We start from the raw sequence: 13,018 nt of genomic DNA, 5'->3' as shown, positions 1-13,018 counted from the left end.
TTTCTGAAACCCACGTTAGTACAGATATGAATGCAAGTAATTCAAAGTTTAATTCAAGTCTCTTTGCCCAAGAAAACGTACCTATACTATAGAAATCACACAAGTTAATACACTTACTATGTACTGGTGTTATGCAAACAGGACAAAGATGTTACATTACTGGTTGGGGAAAACTTCGAAGTGGAGGATCGACACCAAAGATCTTGCAAGAAGCTCAAGTTCCCATTGTGACAATAGAAGAATGCAAAAGAATTTACAAAAGCAAGATAACAGATAGAATGTTATGTGCAGGACTTGCCAATGGAGGTGTTGACACATGTGCGGGAGACAGTGGAGGTATGAAAGTACATAACATAAATCTATTTGCATTGTGGAATTGACAAAAACCATTGCATTATCGGCAACGTTTCAAACTTAATTTGAAAATGACATGGAATACTAGTAAAACACAATATATCGTTGTCTTTAAAGGTCCACTGGTCTGTGAGCACCGTGATGGTTCATGGTATCTAACTGGTATCACTAGCTGGGGACGAGGTTGCGCTAAATATTACGGAGTCTACACTCATGTTGCTAATCTTTATTCCTGGATTACACAAATTACTGGACTTTAGACTCCTTTAATTTGAGCAACTTTAAATGGTAAAAGATCTACCCTTTAAGCAAAGACGAATATCAAACTGCAATTAAAAAACGTTGAACAAAATTAATGTGATTTATTTCTGTTACAATTGTGCTTTTTGGTGAATAATAATAATATTTATGAAGTATATGAAGTATTTGCAGAATTTTCTGTATTTTCTGTAATATATATTAATATATCTGGAACACGTGGTCATCACTAATTTAAGTATTTTGCCATTTGTTTTATAATTTTGTACCATTTTTTATAAAAAAAATATGAATAATTTAATATGAAGGTTTGTGATATGGTCATTCAAACAATGATGAACATATTGTGCGTTAAGATTTATCAAACGTTCAAACCAATCAAAAACCTGATCATACTGGTAAATACCAACACTTGCGTTTATGAAAAACCATTTCGTTAGAATTATTACTTGTATGCATTAGGGTAACTGTTATATTTTTTCAAAAATTGAAGCTATACATAATACGGTACTTTATGGTTCATCGCTCGCGTCATTTTTTCATCACTTTTCTGATTATTTCAGCGTTGCTATATTTTTGAAAAAAACGGTATGTAATTCCCAGAATCTATTTAAGGTCTTTCAGTTCTTTGTGAACTGATTAGCTTGGTGATGTGCTTTTGATAACTCAATAGTATAAGCACTACAAAATACATTACTGGAACCATGCAATCCTCCAGCCTTACTGACTTCAAACCTATTTTATAAAAAGAGCAAAAATTAAAACTGCTGGTTTGGGAAAATTTCAAATGGGCCCAGAAAAGGTCAACACTTAAGGTCTAGCAGGAAGTTTGAATTCCCATTTTGACTACATAGAAATCCAGTCATATGAAAGTATTATGAAAGCATTGCAGACAGAATGATTTGTGAATATTTTAATTGTTGTTGACAATAAGAACACAAATTGAGCTAGGATAAATAAAACTCGAAATGAAGAAATGACTTTACTTTAGGTTACCTTAACTTAACAGGGTGAAATAAAATTATCAAGTATCAAGTGAACAATCCTTGATATAGAGTGAACGTTTTTCCATACATTGATTTTACATGATTTATCCTGTTGATCAATGAACCGAAAGCACTTATTTAGCATTTTTGAGCAGTGAAGGGTGACCAAGGTTATATTACTGATAAGTCTTCCATATATGCCAAAATCTGTATAAATATGTGAATAAGCATGTTAGAGACCCTGCTGTGAGCAAACACCCACGTAAACATAAAATTAAAGATCATTTGATGGTCTTAAAAAATGTTTCTCTGCTGTAAGTGTTGAAAAAAATGGAACTTTCTATGTATGGGGTAATTCTGGTGAACGTAGCCCAAATAAAGAAAACTACTTTTGCATTACTTTAATGTCGACAATGCTATCAAGGAGACATTAATTAACATGTTGAAGATTTTTAAGTCTACGTCAAAATTGTCTAAGACAATTGTTTAAGCTTTTGGTCTGCATTAAAAATAAAAATTTTTGCATTACATGCAATTACTATCAATTATAAATCAAAAATAGAATTTTCAAGTATTGTATTTGCTTTTACGCATGACTACCTCCCTGTTTCACATTGTTTAACTGGAAAACAGCAGGATATTTATGTCAAATAATTAGAGAGTCTACAGTGATTTTTGCTATTTTGTAATAATATTTTTGTTGATGGTAGTACAATGTGGCTATACATGCTTTTTAAATTTGCCAGCAGCGTGGCGTGCGTAAATGCAGAATTTGGCTTGACTTTGTTGTGGTTTAGCTTTTATTTTTGTATGTACAAATTAACTTCCTCCTTGATTAAGTTCTCACCACAGTCCTTTTACTCCAATTTGTTACTAACTCCACAATGACCTAAGAACAGAAATTGAGCTAGGATAAATAAAACTCGAAATGAAGAAATGACTTTACTTTAGGTTACCTTAACTTAACAGGGTGAAATAATATTATCAAGTATGAAGTGAACAATCCTTGATATCGAGTGAACGTTTTTCCACACATTGATTTTACATGATTTATCCTGTTTTTGCAAGCTGACAACTTTTTGAGCCTTGAGGCCAGGATTGAAACTAGAGTTGATCAATGAACCGAAAGCAGTTATTTAGCATTTTTGAGTTGTGAAGTGTGACCAAGGTTATATTGCTGATAAGTCTGCCATATATGCCAAAATCTGTACAAACATGTAAATAAGCATGTTAGAGATCCTGCTGTTGGCAAACACCTACGTAAACATAAAATTAAAGATCACTTGATTGTCTCAAAAAATGTTTCTTTGCTTTAAGCGTTGGAAAAATGGGACTGTCTAAATATGTGGTGATTCTGGTGAACGTAGCTCGAACAAAGAGAACTACATTTGCATTGCTTTAATGTCAATGTTTTATCAAGGAGACATTAATTAATATATCAAAGATTTTTAAAAAAATATAAGTCAAAATTGTTTAAAGCAAATTGGGTTAAGAATAAAATTTTTTGCATTATTATAAGCAAAAATTAAAAATCGAAAATAGAATTTTGAAGTGTTGTATCATAAATGTTGTATAGGTAGAATTTTCAAGTGTTTTTTGAAAACATGGCAATCTTATGGTTTCACGTCGCTTTCCTTTAACTGGAAAACAGCAGGATATTTATGTAGTAGTAATTGTAGAATTTATGTAGTATTAAGAGTATTTTCAAAGAAACGAAAAGAGAAGTGTTGCCGTTTATAATATAATCAAAAAACAAAATTATTTCTCGATGATTATTTCTTTCTTACTTTACATTTTCTGTGTTGTACAGATAAGTAACAGTTTCTCAACAAAACAATGACAACATAATTCTTAGAATTTAAAGTTCCGCTTACGCACCTTGAAGCGTGCAATAAACGCATGCTGGATCATACACATCTCACATGAAACTCATAAGTTTATCATAAGAGTATCATAGAGCAGAATTATGCATATATTTTCCCTCGATTAATATGATTGCACCATTTCAAGCTGCACCATGGCACAAGTAACTTTTCTGGTGTGTCTACTTTTGATCAAACATTTCATACAAATTCAAGGTACGTATTTTTACATTATATTTGAAATAGAATAAAACTATATTGTTTTGTTTTAATAATGTTTAAAATCAAGAAATTAAAAAACCTTCTGCTCCACGTATATGTCTACTTCACTTAGATCCACTTTATAAAAGAGTAACTGTACACATAACTTAGTTTGTAGCCTTTAAACCCCTTGGCTATTACGTATGATCTAAGAAATAGCGTTTTTTACCCAAACTGCCGTTGTTGCCCAGGCAAAGGTTTTTCAATGTTTTACACTTAAACATTTTTATTGAATAAATTGTATTGTATTGAGATGAATATGTTTTAATTTACTTTTCAAGTTAATAATTTACTTTTAAGGATTTCCATTTGTCATGCGCTCGAAAAACACTCAATTTATTCATTTATGTTCAAAATGATATTAAAAACTCGTGTGCTGTGTCACGGTTTCATCTTAATCAAAGCATGTAGGGTCAAGTCAAACTAATTTTAATAAAAATTTCAATACCTTTGTGAAATTTCAAAGTCACGTGTTGAAAGTCTCTTTGAAAGAAATGAATATCAAAATACTGTCCTCGCGATACTAATGTGGCACTTACTTAAAATGCACTGCAAAAATAAACCTTGGCTGCAAAGTAACAATAATTTAAAACTACAAATGCTGATTACAAACAGCTGACAAATTGATTAAATGTCGACTGAAGATAAATATTGTGTACGTAGAGCAAATTTCATACGAGATATATTTTAAATGAAGATATGATCTTCTTCATACGAGATATATTTTCTTGGTAAAACATAAATTACTAAGTAACCATGTATAGTGTTATGTAAGCTTAGGTTTGAAATTTTATGCGATGCAGCAAATTGTTTGGAAATGAGGAAACATTTGTGTTCCTGTTTGCAGTCGCGCGAGTGGCACCACAGTGGTCCCATGCTGGGTGTAGATAAAAGGTTGATGGAGTAAAGTTGAAACCATTAAAATTCTGATCAACACATGCAGTTATAGAATTACTGTGGCTAAAGTTTGTGTTGTTCAAATGATTGTGCTCTTTCTACAATGAGTACTATTACTGTTAGAGAAATATTTTTAACTTTGACATTGGATTGCAATATAACATTATCAACATTTAAAAGTTCTTGTAATTACGGCTAAAAATTTTAGCAAACTGCAACTTTAATAAGGGAAACACCTGTAATTTTCAACATGGCAAAAAATAAACATTTTTTGGGTGAAAATTGTTTTATCGATAAGCACTTTTGAAAGAGTTTAGCAACTAAAAAGCAATTAAAATACAACGGGTTAAAATTTTGCACATGCGTGTATTGTGTTACTGATATTGAAATCTCTTCTTATTAGTTTTTAGTCTCGGGTCAACAAAATACAATTCGTGTGTTTTTCCAAAATTTTAAGTCTAAAACAACGGCTCCTTTTTTAAGAAAGCGACACTTACGCACTTCACACTCACAAAGGCAATACTTACTGTCTTATAGGTATTATAGTTAATATAATTAACTTGTTTTTTTTTGTAGCTAATTAAGCCATCGATTTCGTCCCCGAATATTTTACATATTTTCTCTTGAAAATGATGGCAAGATAAAATTGAAATGATGAAATCATAGTTTTTAAGGAAACTTTTTACAGTTATTTTATTTATTACAGTTTATTCAGTTATAAATATTTTGTCTTTTTCATTCATTGTGAAGAAAGTACCTATAAAAGGCCAAAAATGATTTAGATAGTTTATATTTTTATACAACTAATTCAATTGTGAAGATAAAGATTATGAATTTTATCAGAATATTTTAGAAATGAGATTTCTTTATATTGCACCGTCTAACTTTGAAATTATATTAAAATAAAACTTGAAATTGCACCATCGATATATTTTCTTTTTACCATAAGGTTTCAACTCTGTTAGACTTCGGGGACCAAGAAGTTCTAGTGGTAGAGGTCGTGTGGAAGTATTTTATAACGGAGAATGGGGAACAATTTGTGATGATAGCTGGGATTTAAACGATGCTAAAGTTGTTTGTCGTCAACTTGGTCTTGGTGCAGCTATTAGAGCTTTACAAGGAGGTAATGTTCCTGATGGCAGTGGACGAATATGGTTGGACGATGTTCGTTGTGTAGGAAATAAAAACAATATTTCGAGTTGTTCACATAGAGGATGGGGATCACATAATTGTGGACATGATGAAGATGCTGGTGTACAATGTTCAGGTTTGTATGTACATCACTTATCTTAAAAATTGCAAGATTTTTATAAAAAGATGATGAACTGGATTATTTGGGAGCGTTAATGATTAATTTAAACATTTTATATGATTTTATAATACTGAAAGAGATATTGACAAATGCCTGATGAATAAACACAGCTTCGGACGTAAAATAACTAAATAAACATAACTTATTCCATGAGGACATTATTAAACAAAACCTATTTCATGATGGCCCAGAAAAAGATTAGATAATGCAGAGCTAAAGAGCAGCCCATAGACTAAAATTTCCGTGGAGGGATGTGATAATCGTTATAATCAGTTTTGTTACGATTGTTTACATTCATTAGAGCTTCTTGAAGCTGTAGGCTGTAGCCTATGAAGCTCCCTTAAAATTAATTTTTTTTGCATATTTAAAAGGAACATCTCCAAATATACACTACAGTGTAACTTTATGACTTGTAATGGCGTGTTGTCCATCTTAAAAAATGCATTTTTAAATTCGTTTCTTACTGACAGTTAAGGTTTAGCAAAAGACATGCCTAGAGAGAACTAGAAACGTATTTATGAATAATTAAAAAAACGATAAAGATTCCCACGTTGTCAACGAAGAGTCTATGTGAACAATTTACTGTTTATTATTTGTTTATTTCAACAAGTTATGGGGCATTGTTGCCATATGGCAACAAATTAAACGATTGAATGGAAAATAAATGGGAAAATTCGCAAGTTAAAGGGTTAAGAAGTTATTTATATTACATAAAGAAATAAGGACTGGTCTAAATAAAAATTTTTTAAGACTTATGAAAGTCAAATAGTGTCTAATTGTCCAAAACTTTTTGATATTGGTAATTATATAAGTTTTTTTATCATTCTTTTGTTACCAATTTAAATCATTAATTTCGCCCAAGAAGATTTTGCAATGGGATCTAAAATAACAGGATACTTTATATGTATACATGTAACTTAGAATATTTCGGAATTGAGACTTCTATGTTTTGCAATATCTATTTATTTTCTTTTTTTATCAGTCGTCAACTCTGTCAGACTTCGGGGACCAAAAAGTTCTAGTGGTAGAGGTCGTGTGGAAGTATTTTACAATGGAGAATGGGGAACAATTTGTGATGATAGCTGGGATTTAAAAGATGCTAAAGTTGTTTGTCGTCAACTTGGTTATGACTATGCTGTCAGTGCTTTACAAGGAGGTAATGTTCCTGATGGCAGAGGACGAATATGGTTAGACGACGTTCGTTGTGTAGGAAATGAAAATAATATTTCGAGTTGTTCACATAGAGGATGGGGAACACATAATTGTAGACATCATGAAGATGCTGGTGTACAATGCTCAGGTTTGTATGTACATATTTATCTTTTTATACAAAGATGATAAACTGGATTATTTGGAGGATCCTCGATGATTAGTTTAAATATTTAATATGATTTTATCATAAAGAGAGTATCGTTACATGTTTGTATATGTAGATCGTCTACGTTAGTATAGCCCTGAGAAGGACTGTTTTTGTTGTTTTGACTGACGTTTCGACAACCTTAGTGGTGGTCGTTTGACTCTGAAGATAACTACCACTAAGGTTGTCGAAACGTCAGACAACAACAACAAAACAGTCCTCTCAGGACTATAACCTGGACGATCTACAAACATGTAATGATTTTATCATATTGAAACAGATATTGACAAATGCCTGAAGAATAAAAGCAGCTTAGGTTTAGATTAAAATTTCTTAAAGGTTTAAAAGGAGCAATTCCAAATTCACACAACAAAGTAATTACTTTTAATTCAACTCTTTCTTCCACCGAAAATTTAAAATTGAGCATGTCTTTATGTCGTGTATTGGCGTGTTGTCTATCTTAAAAAATGCATTTTTACATTCGTTTTCTCAATGACCGTTTGAGTTTAGTTAATAACATGCTAGAGAGCACAGGAAATGTTTTTTTCAATAAATGAAAAGACAATAATTTATAAATATGTTAAAGAGATTCCCACTGGGTGAAAGAACGGTCTATGTGAACAATTTATTTTTATTTCCTTATATGAATAAAGTAAGTAACGCCTGGTCTAAATAAACAATTTAGGGAATCATAAGAGTCAAATAGGTCTAATTATTCCTAGACTTTTTGATATTTGTACTTATGTAAGTTTTTTCCTAAGTATAATTAAGTTCTGTCATGAATTATAAAACCATCAATTTCGTCCCAGAATATTTTAAAAACGGATCTAACACAATGGAATACTTTATATGTATATGTAACTCAGACAATTTTAGAATTCAGATTTCTATGTTTTGCAATATCTATTCATTTTCTTTTATCAGTTGTCAACTCTGTTAGACTTCGGGGACCAAAACGTTCTAGTGGCAGAGGTCGTGTGGAAGTATTTTACAATGGAGAATGGGGAACAATTTGTGATGATAGCTGGGATTTAAAAGATGCTAAAGTTGTTTGTCGTCAACTTGGTTATAAGTATGCTGTCAGTGCTTTACAAGGAGGTAATGTTCCTGATGGCAGTGGAAGAATATGGTTGGATGATGTTCGTTGTATAGGAAATGAAAATAATATTTCCAGTTGTTCACATAGAGGATGGGGATCCCATAATTGTGGACATGATGAAGATGCTGGTGTACAATGTTCAGGTTTGTATGTACATAATTGGAAATAAATTCAACACAGATAATAAACTGGATTATTTGGTGTAGGGTGGGGGGTCGTCAAAGAAAAAATCTAAACACTTAAAATGATTTTATGTTATTCAACAAATACTGACGAGCGCCTCAATAATAAACATAACTGCAGACTTAGGATAACTAAACAAACATAACTTGTTTCATGATTGCACATGAAAAGATTAGCTAATACCGGAGCTAGAGGGCAGCTCATAGACTAAACTTTCCGTGGAAGGATGTGATAATCTTTATTATCAGTTTTGTAACGATAGTCTACATTCATCACAAATTTTTGAAGCTGTAGCTTATGAAGCACCGTTTACATTAAAAAATATTTTTGCAGGTTTAAAAGAAGCATCTCCAAATTTACACTATAGTGTAAATAACTTTTATTTGACGCTTTCTCCCAACGAACAATTTATGACATATTTTACAAAAAATATACAATTACGCATGCTATATATTATGTATTGGCGTGTTGTATATCTTCAACAATACATTTTTAATTTCGTTTCCTCAATGACCACTTGAGTTTAATTCATTAAGTGCCTACAGAGCACCGGAAACGTATTTTTCAATTATTACAAAGATAGTGCTTTTACAATATAAGATAGAGATTCCTAGGCGGTGAGGAAACAGTCTATGTGAATATTTTATTTTTATTATGTCCTTGTTTCAACCTCTTATGAGGCAGTGTTGCCATATGGCAACATTATCAAACGATTGTTTGGAAAACCAAAGGGGAAAAATTTCCCAGTTAAAGTATTATAAAAAATTATTTATGTTGATTGAAGAAATAAGGCTGGTTTAAATAAACGATTTTTAGACTTAAGATAGTCAATGAGTGTCTAATTATTCCAAAACTTTTTGATATTGGTAATTTTGTAGGTTTTTTATTAATATAATTAAGTTTTTCTGTTACTAATTTAAACCACCAATTTCATCAAAGAATATTTTAAAAACGGATCTAACACAATGGAATACTTTATATGTATATGTAGCTCAGAATATTTCAGAATTGAAATTCTATAGTTCGTACTAATAATATATTTTTTTTATCAGGTTTCAACTCTGTCAGACTTCGGGGACCAAAAAGTTCTAGTGGCAGAGGTCGTGTGGAAGTATTTTACAATGGAGAATGGGGAACAATTTGTGATGATAGCTGGGATTTAAAAGATGCTAAAGTTGTTTGTCGTCAACTTGGTTATGACTATGCTGTCAGTGCTTTACAAGGTGGTGATGTTCCTCATGGCCGTGGAAAAATATGGTTGGATAATGTTCGTTGTGTAGGAAATGAAAATAATATTTCGAGTTGCTCACATAGAGGATGGGGAACACATAATTGTAGACATTATGAAGATGCTGGTGTACAATGTTCAGGTTTGTATGTGCATAATTTATATTAAAATTGAAAGATTTTACACAAAGATGACAAACTGGATTATTTAAGGAGCCTCAATGATTAATATAAACATTTAATATGATTTTATAATACTGAAACAGATATTGACAAATGCCTGATGAATAAACACAGCTTCGGACGTATAAACACAGTTTCGAGCTTTTTTTACAAGGGGCGAGTGGCTGAATGGTTAATGGCCTGAGCTGTAAGCCAGACGGCGCGGGTTCAATCATTTGGAATGTGTCTGTAAACCTAGCCCGGGTTGACCAAAGCCATGTGAGGGAAATTTGGTAGAGGAAACTATGTCCTCGGATGGACTGTACCTGCATCTGCAAGGTTGCAGCCTTGTCACACTGTGTCACGCTTATATCAGCGTTGTAGTTGCGTGAAGGGTACGAGTGATTGTAGTCTGGTCAGCTGCCTTCACTATAATTTCAGTAACCAGGATGTTCCACTTCGTGGAACCCTCATACGTCGAAATCGACGGAGGCCATTACTTACTTACTGGACGTAAAATAACTAAATAAACATAACTTGTTTCATGAGGACATTATTAAACATAACCTATTTCATGATGGCCCATAAAAACATTAGATAATGCCAGAGCATCTTTAAATATACACTACAGTGTAACTTTATGACTTGTAATGGCGTGTTGTCCATCTTAAAAATGCATTTTAATTTCGTTTCTTACTGACCGTTAGGGTTTAGCAAAAGACATGCCTAGAGAGAACTAGAAACGTATTTATGAATAATTAAAAATACGATAAAGATTCTCACGTTGTCAACGAAGAGTCTATGTGAACAATTTACTGTTTATTATTTGCTTGTTTCAACAAGTTATGGGGCAGTGATGCCATAAGGCAACAAATCAAACGATTGAATGGAAAAAAAATGGGGAAAATTCGCAAGTTAAAGAGTTAAGAAGTTATTTATATTACATAAAGAAATGAGGACTGGTCTAAATGAAAATTTTTTAAGACTTATGAAAGTCAAATAGTGTCTAATTGTCCAAAACTTTTTGATATTGGTAATTATATAAGTTTTTTATCATTTTCTTGTTACTAATTTAAATCATTAATTTCGCCCAAGAAAATTTTAAAATGGCATCTAAAATAACAGGATACTTTATATGTATACATGTAACTTAGAATATTTCGGAATTGAGACTTCTATAGATCGCACTATCTATATATTTTCTTTTTTTATCAGTCGTCAACTCTGTCAGACTTCGGGGACCAAAAAGTTCTAGTGGTAGAGGTCGTGTGGAAGTATTTTACAATGGAGAATGGGGAACAATTTGTGATGATAGCTGGGATTTAAACGATGCTAAAGTTGTTTGTCGTCAACTTGGTCTTGGTGGTGCTATTAGAGCTTTACAAGGATGTTATGTTACTGATGGCAGTGGACGAATATGGTTGGATGATGTTCGTTGTGTGGGAAATGAGAGAAATATCGCCAGTTGTACACACAATGGATGGGGATCACATAATTGTGGACATCATAAAGATGCTGGTGTAGAATGTTCAGGTTTGTAAGAAGTAGAAAAGCCAAGCCGTTTATTCCTCCTACAATGCCAATATTCTTGAGTTTTAAATTTTAACAAAGCAATTTTTACTCAAATGTGTGAATAATTGTTAGATATTGATGAATGTTCTCTTTCTATCGACGATTGTCATGAAAATTCAACCTGTGTGAACACAAATGGATCGTATCTATGTAATTGCAATGTTGGTTATTCTGGAAATGGAACAGTTTGTGAAGGTCCGTTTTATAAACTCTATAGTTCTTAAAGTGGTCTTTTGAATTAAGTTTAAGAAGTCTAATGCTATATATATATATATATATATAATTAATAGATATTGATGAATGTTCTCTTTCTATTGACAATTGTCATCTAAACTCAACCTGTGTTAACACAAATGGATCGTATTTATGTAATTGCAATGTTGGTTATTCTGGGAATGGAACAGTTTGTAAAGGTGAGTTATACAGTTGTACTTTACATTCGCTCGTTAAAGGTTTAACAGATTATTTATGATAATTAAATAACGCCCAGTCTAAATAAACAATTTTTAGACTCAACAGAGTCAAATAATGTCCACTTATTCCATTACTTTACGCTATAGATACTTATATGAATTTCTTAATTAATATAATTAAGTAGTTTTTTGTAGCTAATATAAACCATCAATTTCGTCCCAGAATACTTTATCCTATTTTCTCTTGAATATGATGTAAAGATAAAATGTATCGTAAAAGTTATTTCTTCGATGCATGTGTTCTCCTATATACGTTACTTCTGCTGTTGAGTCATTTACTTCTATGCTCGTAACCCAACAAAGATAACAATTTTGTCCTATAAAATTGTAAATGTTCTTAAAATCAATTGAACTATGTAAAGAAGTCATTTCCCTGACCCTGATGTAGGTAAAGCCTATCATAAAATGCGTTGAACAGCCATGATAAAGACGAAACGCTAGTCCTATAAAGTTTCCTATTGTAAAAAACTCTATGTATATTACAAGAGTTTCTACTGTTGCGCCCAGACAGTTTACAGCTCTTTTTAACCAGTTTCATTAGTATTTGCAACTCTGATAAGTTATTCTTTCTCAATGTATATTACACTCATTTAGCAAATCTTCTGCGCTAACTGCAATTTTTTCACATACATTAAAAGAATCGGTACAAGTTTTTTTATGTCATAATTACATGGGGTTTAATTGATTCTTATTATGTAGTTATAAAGAGATGTTTTGCGTTTATAATAGCTTAAGTTTTTCAAATATTTATGAAGCTCCATTTACATTCAAACTATCTTTCTTAGCAGGTTATACAACAGCATTTACAAATTTACATCAAAAAATAAATAATTTAAATTTAACGCTTTCTACAACCGGAAATGCAGATTAATTTCTACGTGCAATAATTAGCAAATCGAGCACATGTTAAGTTATTAGCTAAAAACATGGAAATGAAAATGAGGGTCACACAGCTAGACAACATTTTTTTTAAATTTCTATAAAAAGGAAAAACAATTTAGCTTGCATTGTAGGA

At 31.7% G+C, this 13,018-nt stretch overlaps 1 protein-coding gene across 1 annotated transcript in view; it reads left to right on the top strand.

Annotated features, from left to right (window-relative positions):
- Window positions 1-13,018, top strand: part of LOC124440043 — a 116,968-nt gene that overhangs the window by 21,952 nt on the left and 81,998 nt on the right. Inside the window, exons 10-14 of the mRNA XM_046990369.1 lie at window positions 5,568-5,885; window positions 6,913-7,230; window positions 8,212-8,529; window positions 9,622-9,939; window positions 11,174-11,491. Coding sequence (XP_046846325.1) covers window positions 5,568-5,885; window positions 6,913-7,230; window positions 8,212-8,529; window positions 9,622-9,939; window positions 11,174-11,491 — 1,590 coding nt within the window. The remainder of the gene's footprint in view (window positions 1-5,567; window positions 5,886-6,912; window positions 7,231-8,211; window positions 8,530-9,621; window positions 9,940-11,173; window positions 11,492-13,018) is intronic.

The sequence above is a fragment of the Xenia sp. Carnegie-2017 genome, unplaced genomic scaffold (genome assembly GCF_021976095.1).
Source record: "Xenia sp. Carnegie-2017 unplaced genomic scaffold, XeniaSp_v1 HiC_scaffold_2, whole genome shotgun sequence".
Classification (NCBI taxonomy): domain Eukaryota; kingdom Metazoa; phylum Cnidaria; class Anthozoa; order Malacalcyonacea; family Xeniidae; genus Xenia; species Xenia sp. Carnegie-2017.
The sequence above is the reverse complement of the archived record's forward strand: the minus strand, read 5'-3'. Positions and strand labels throughout refer to the sequence as shown.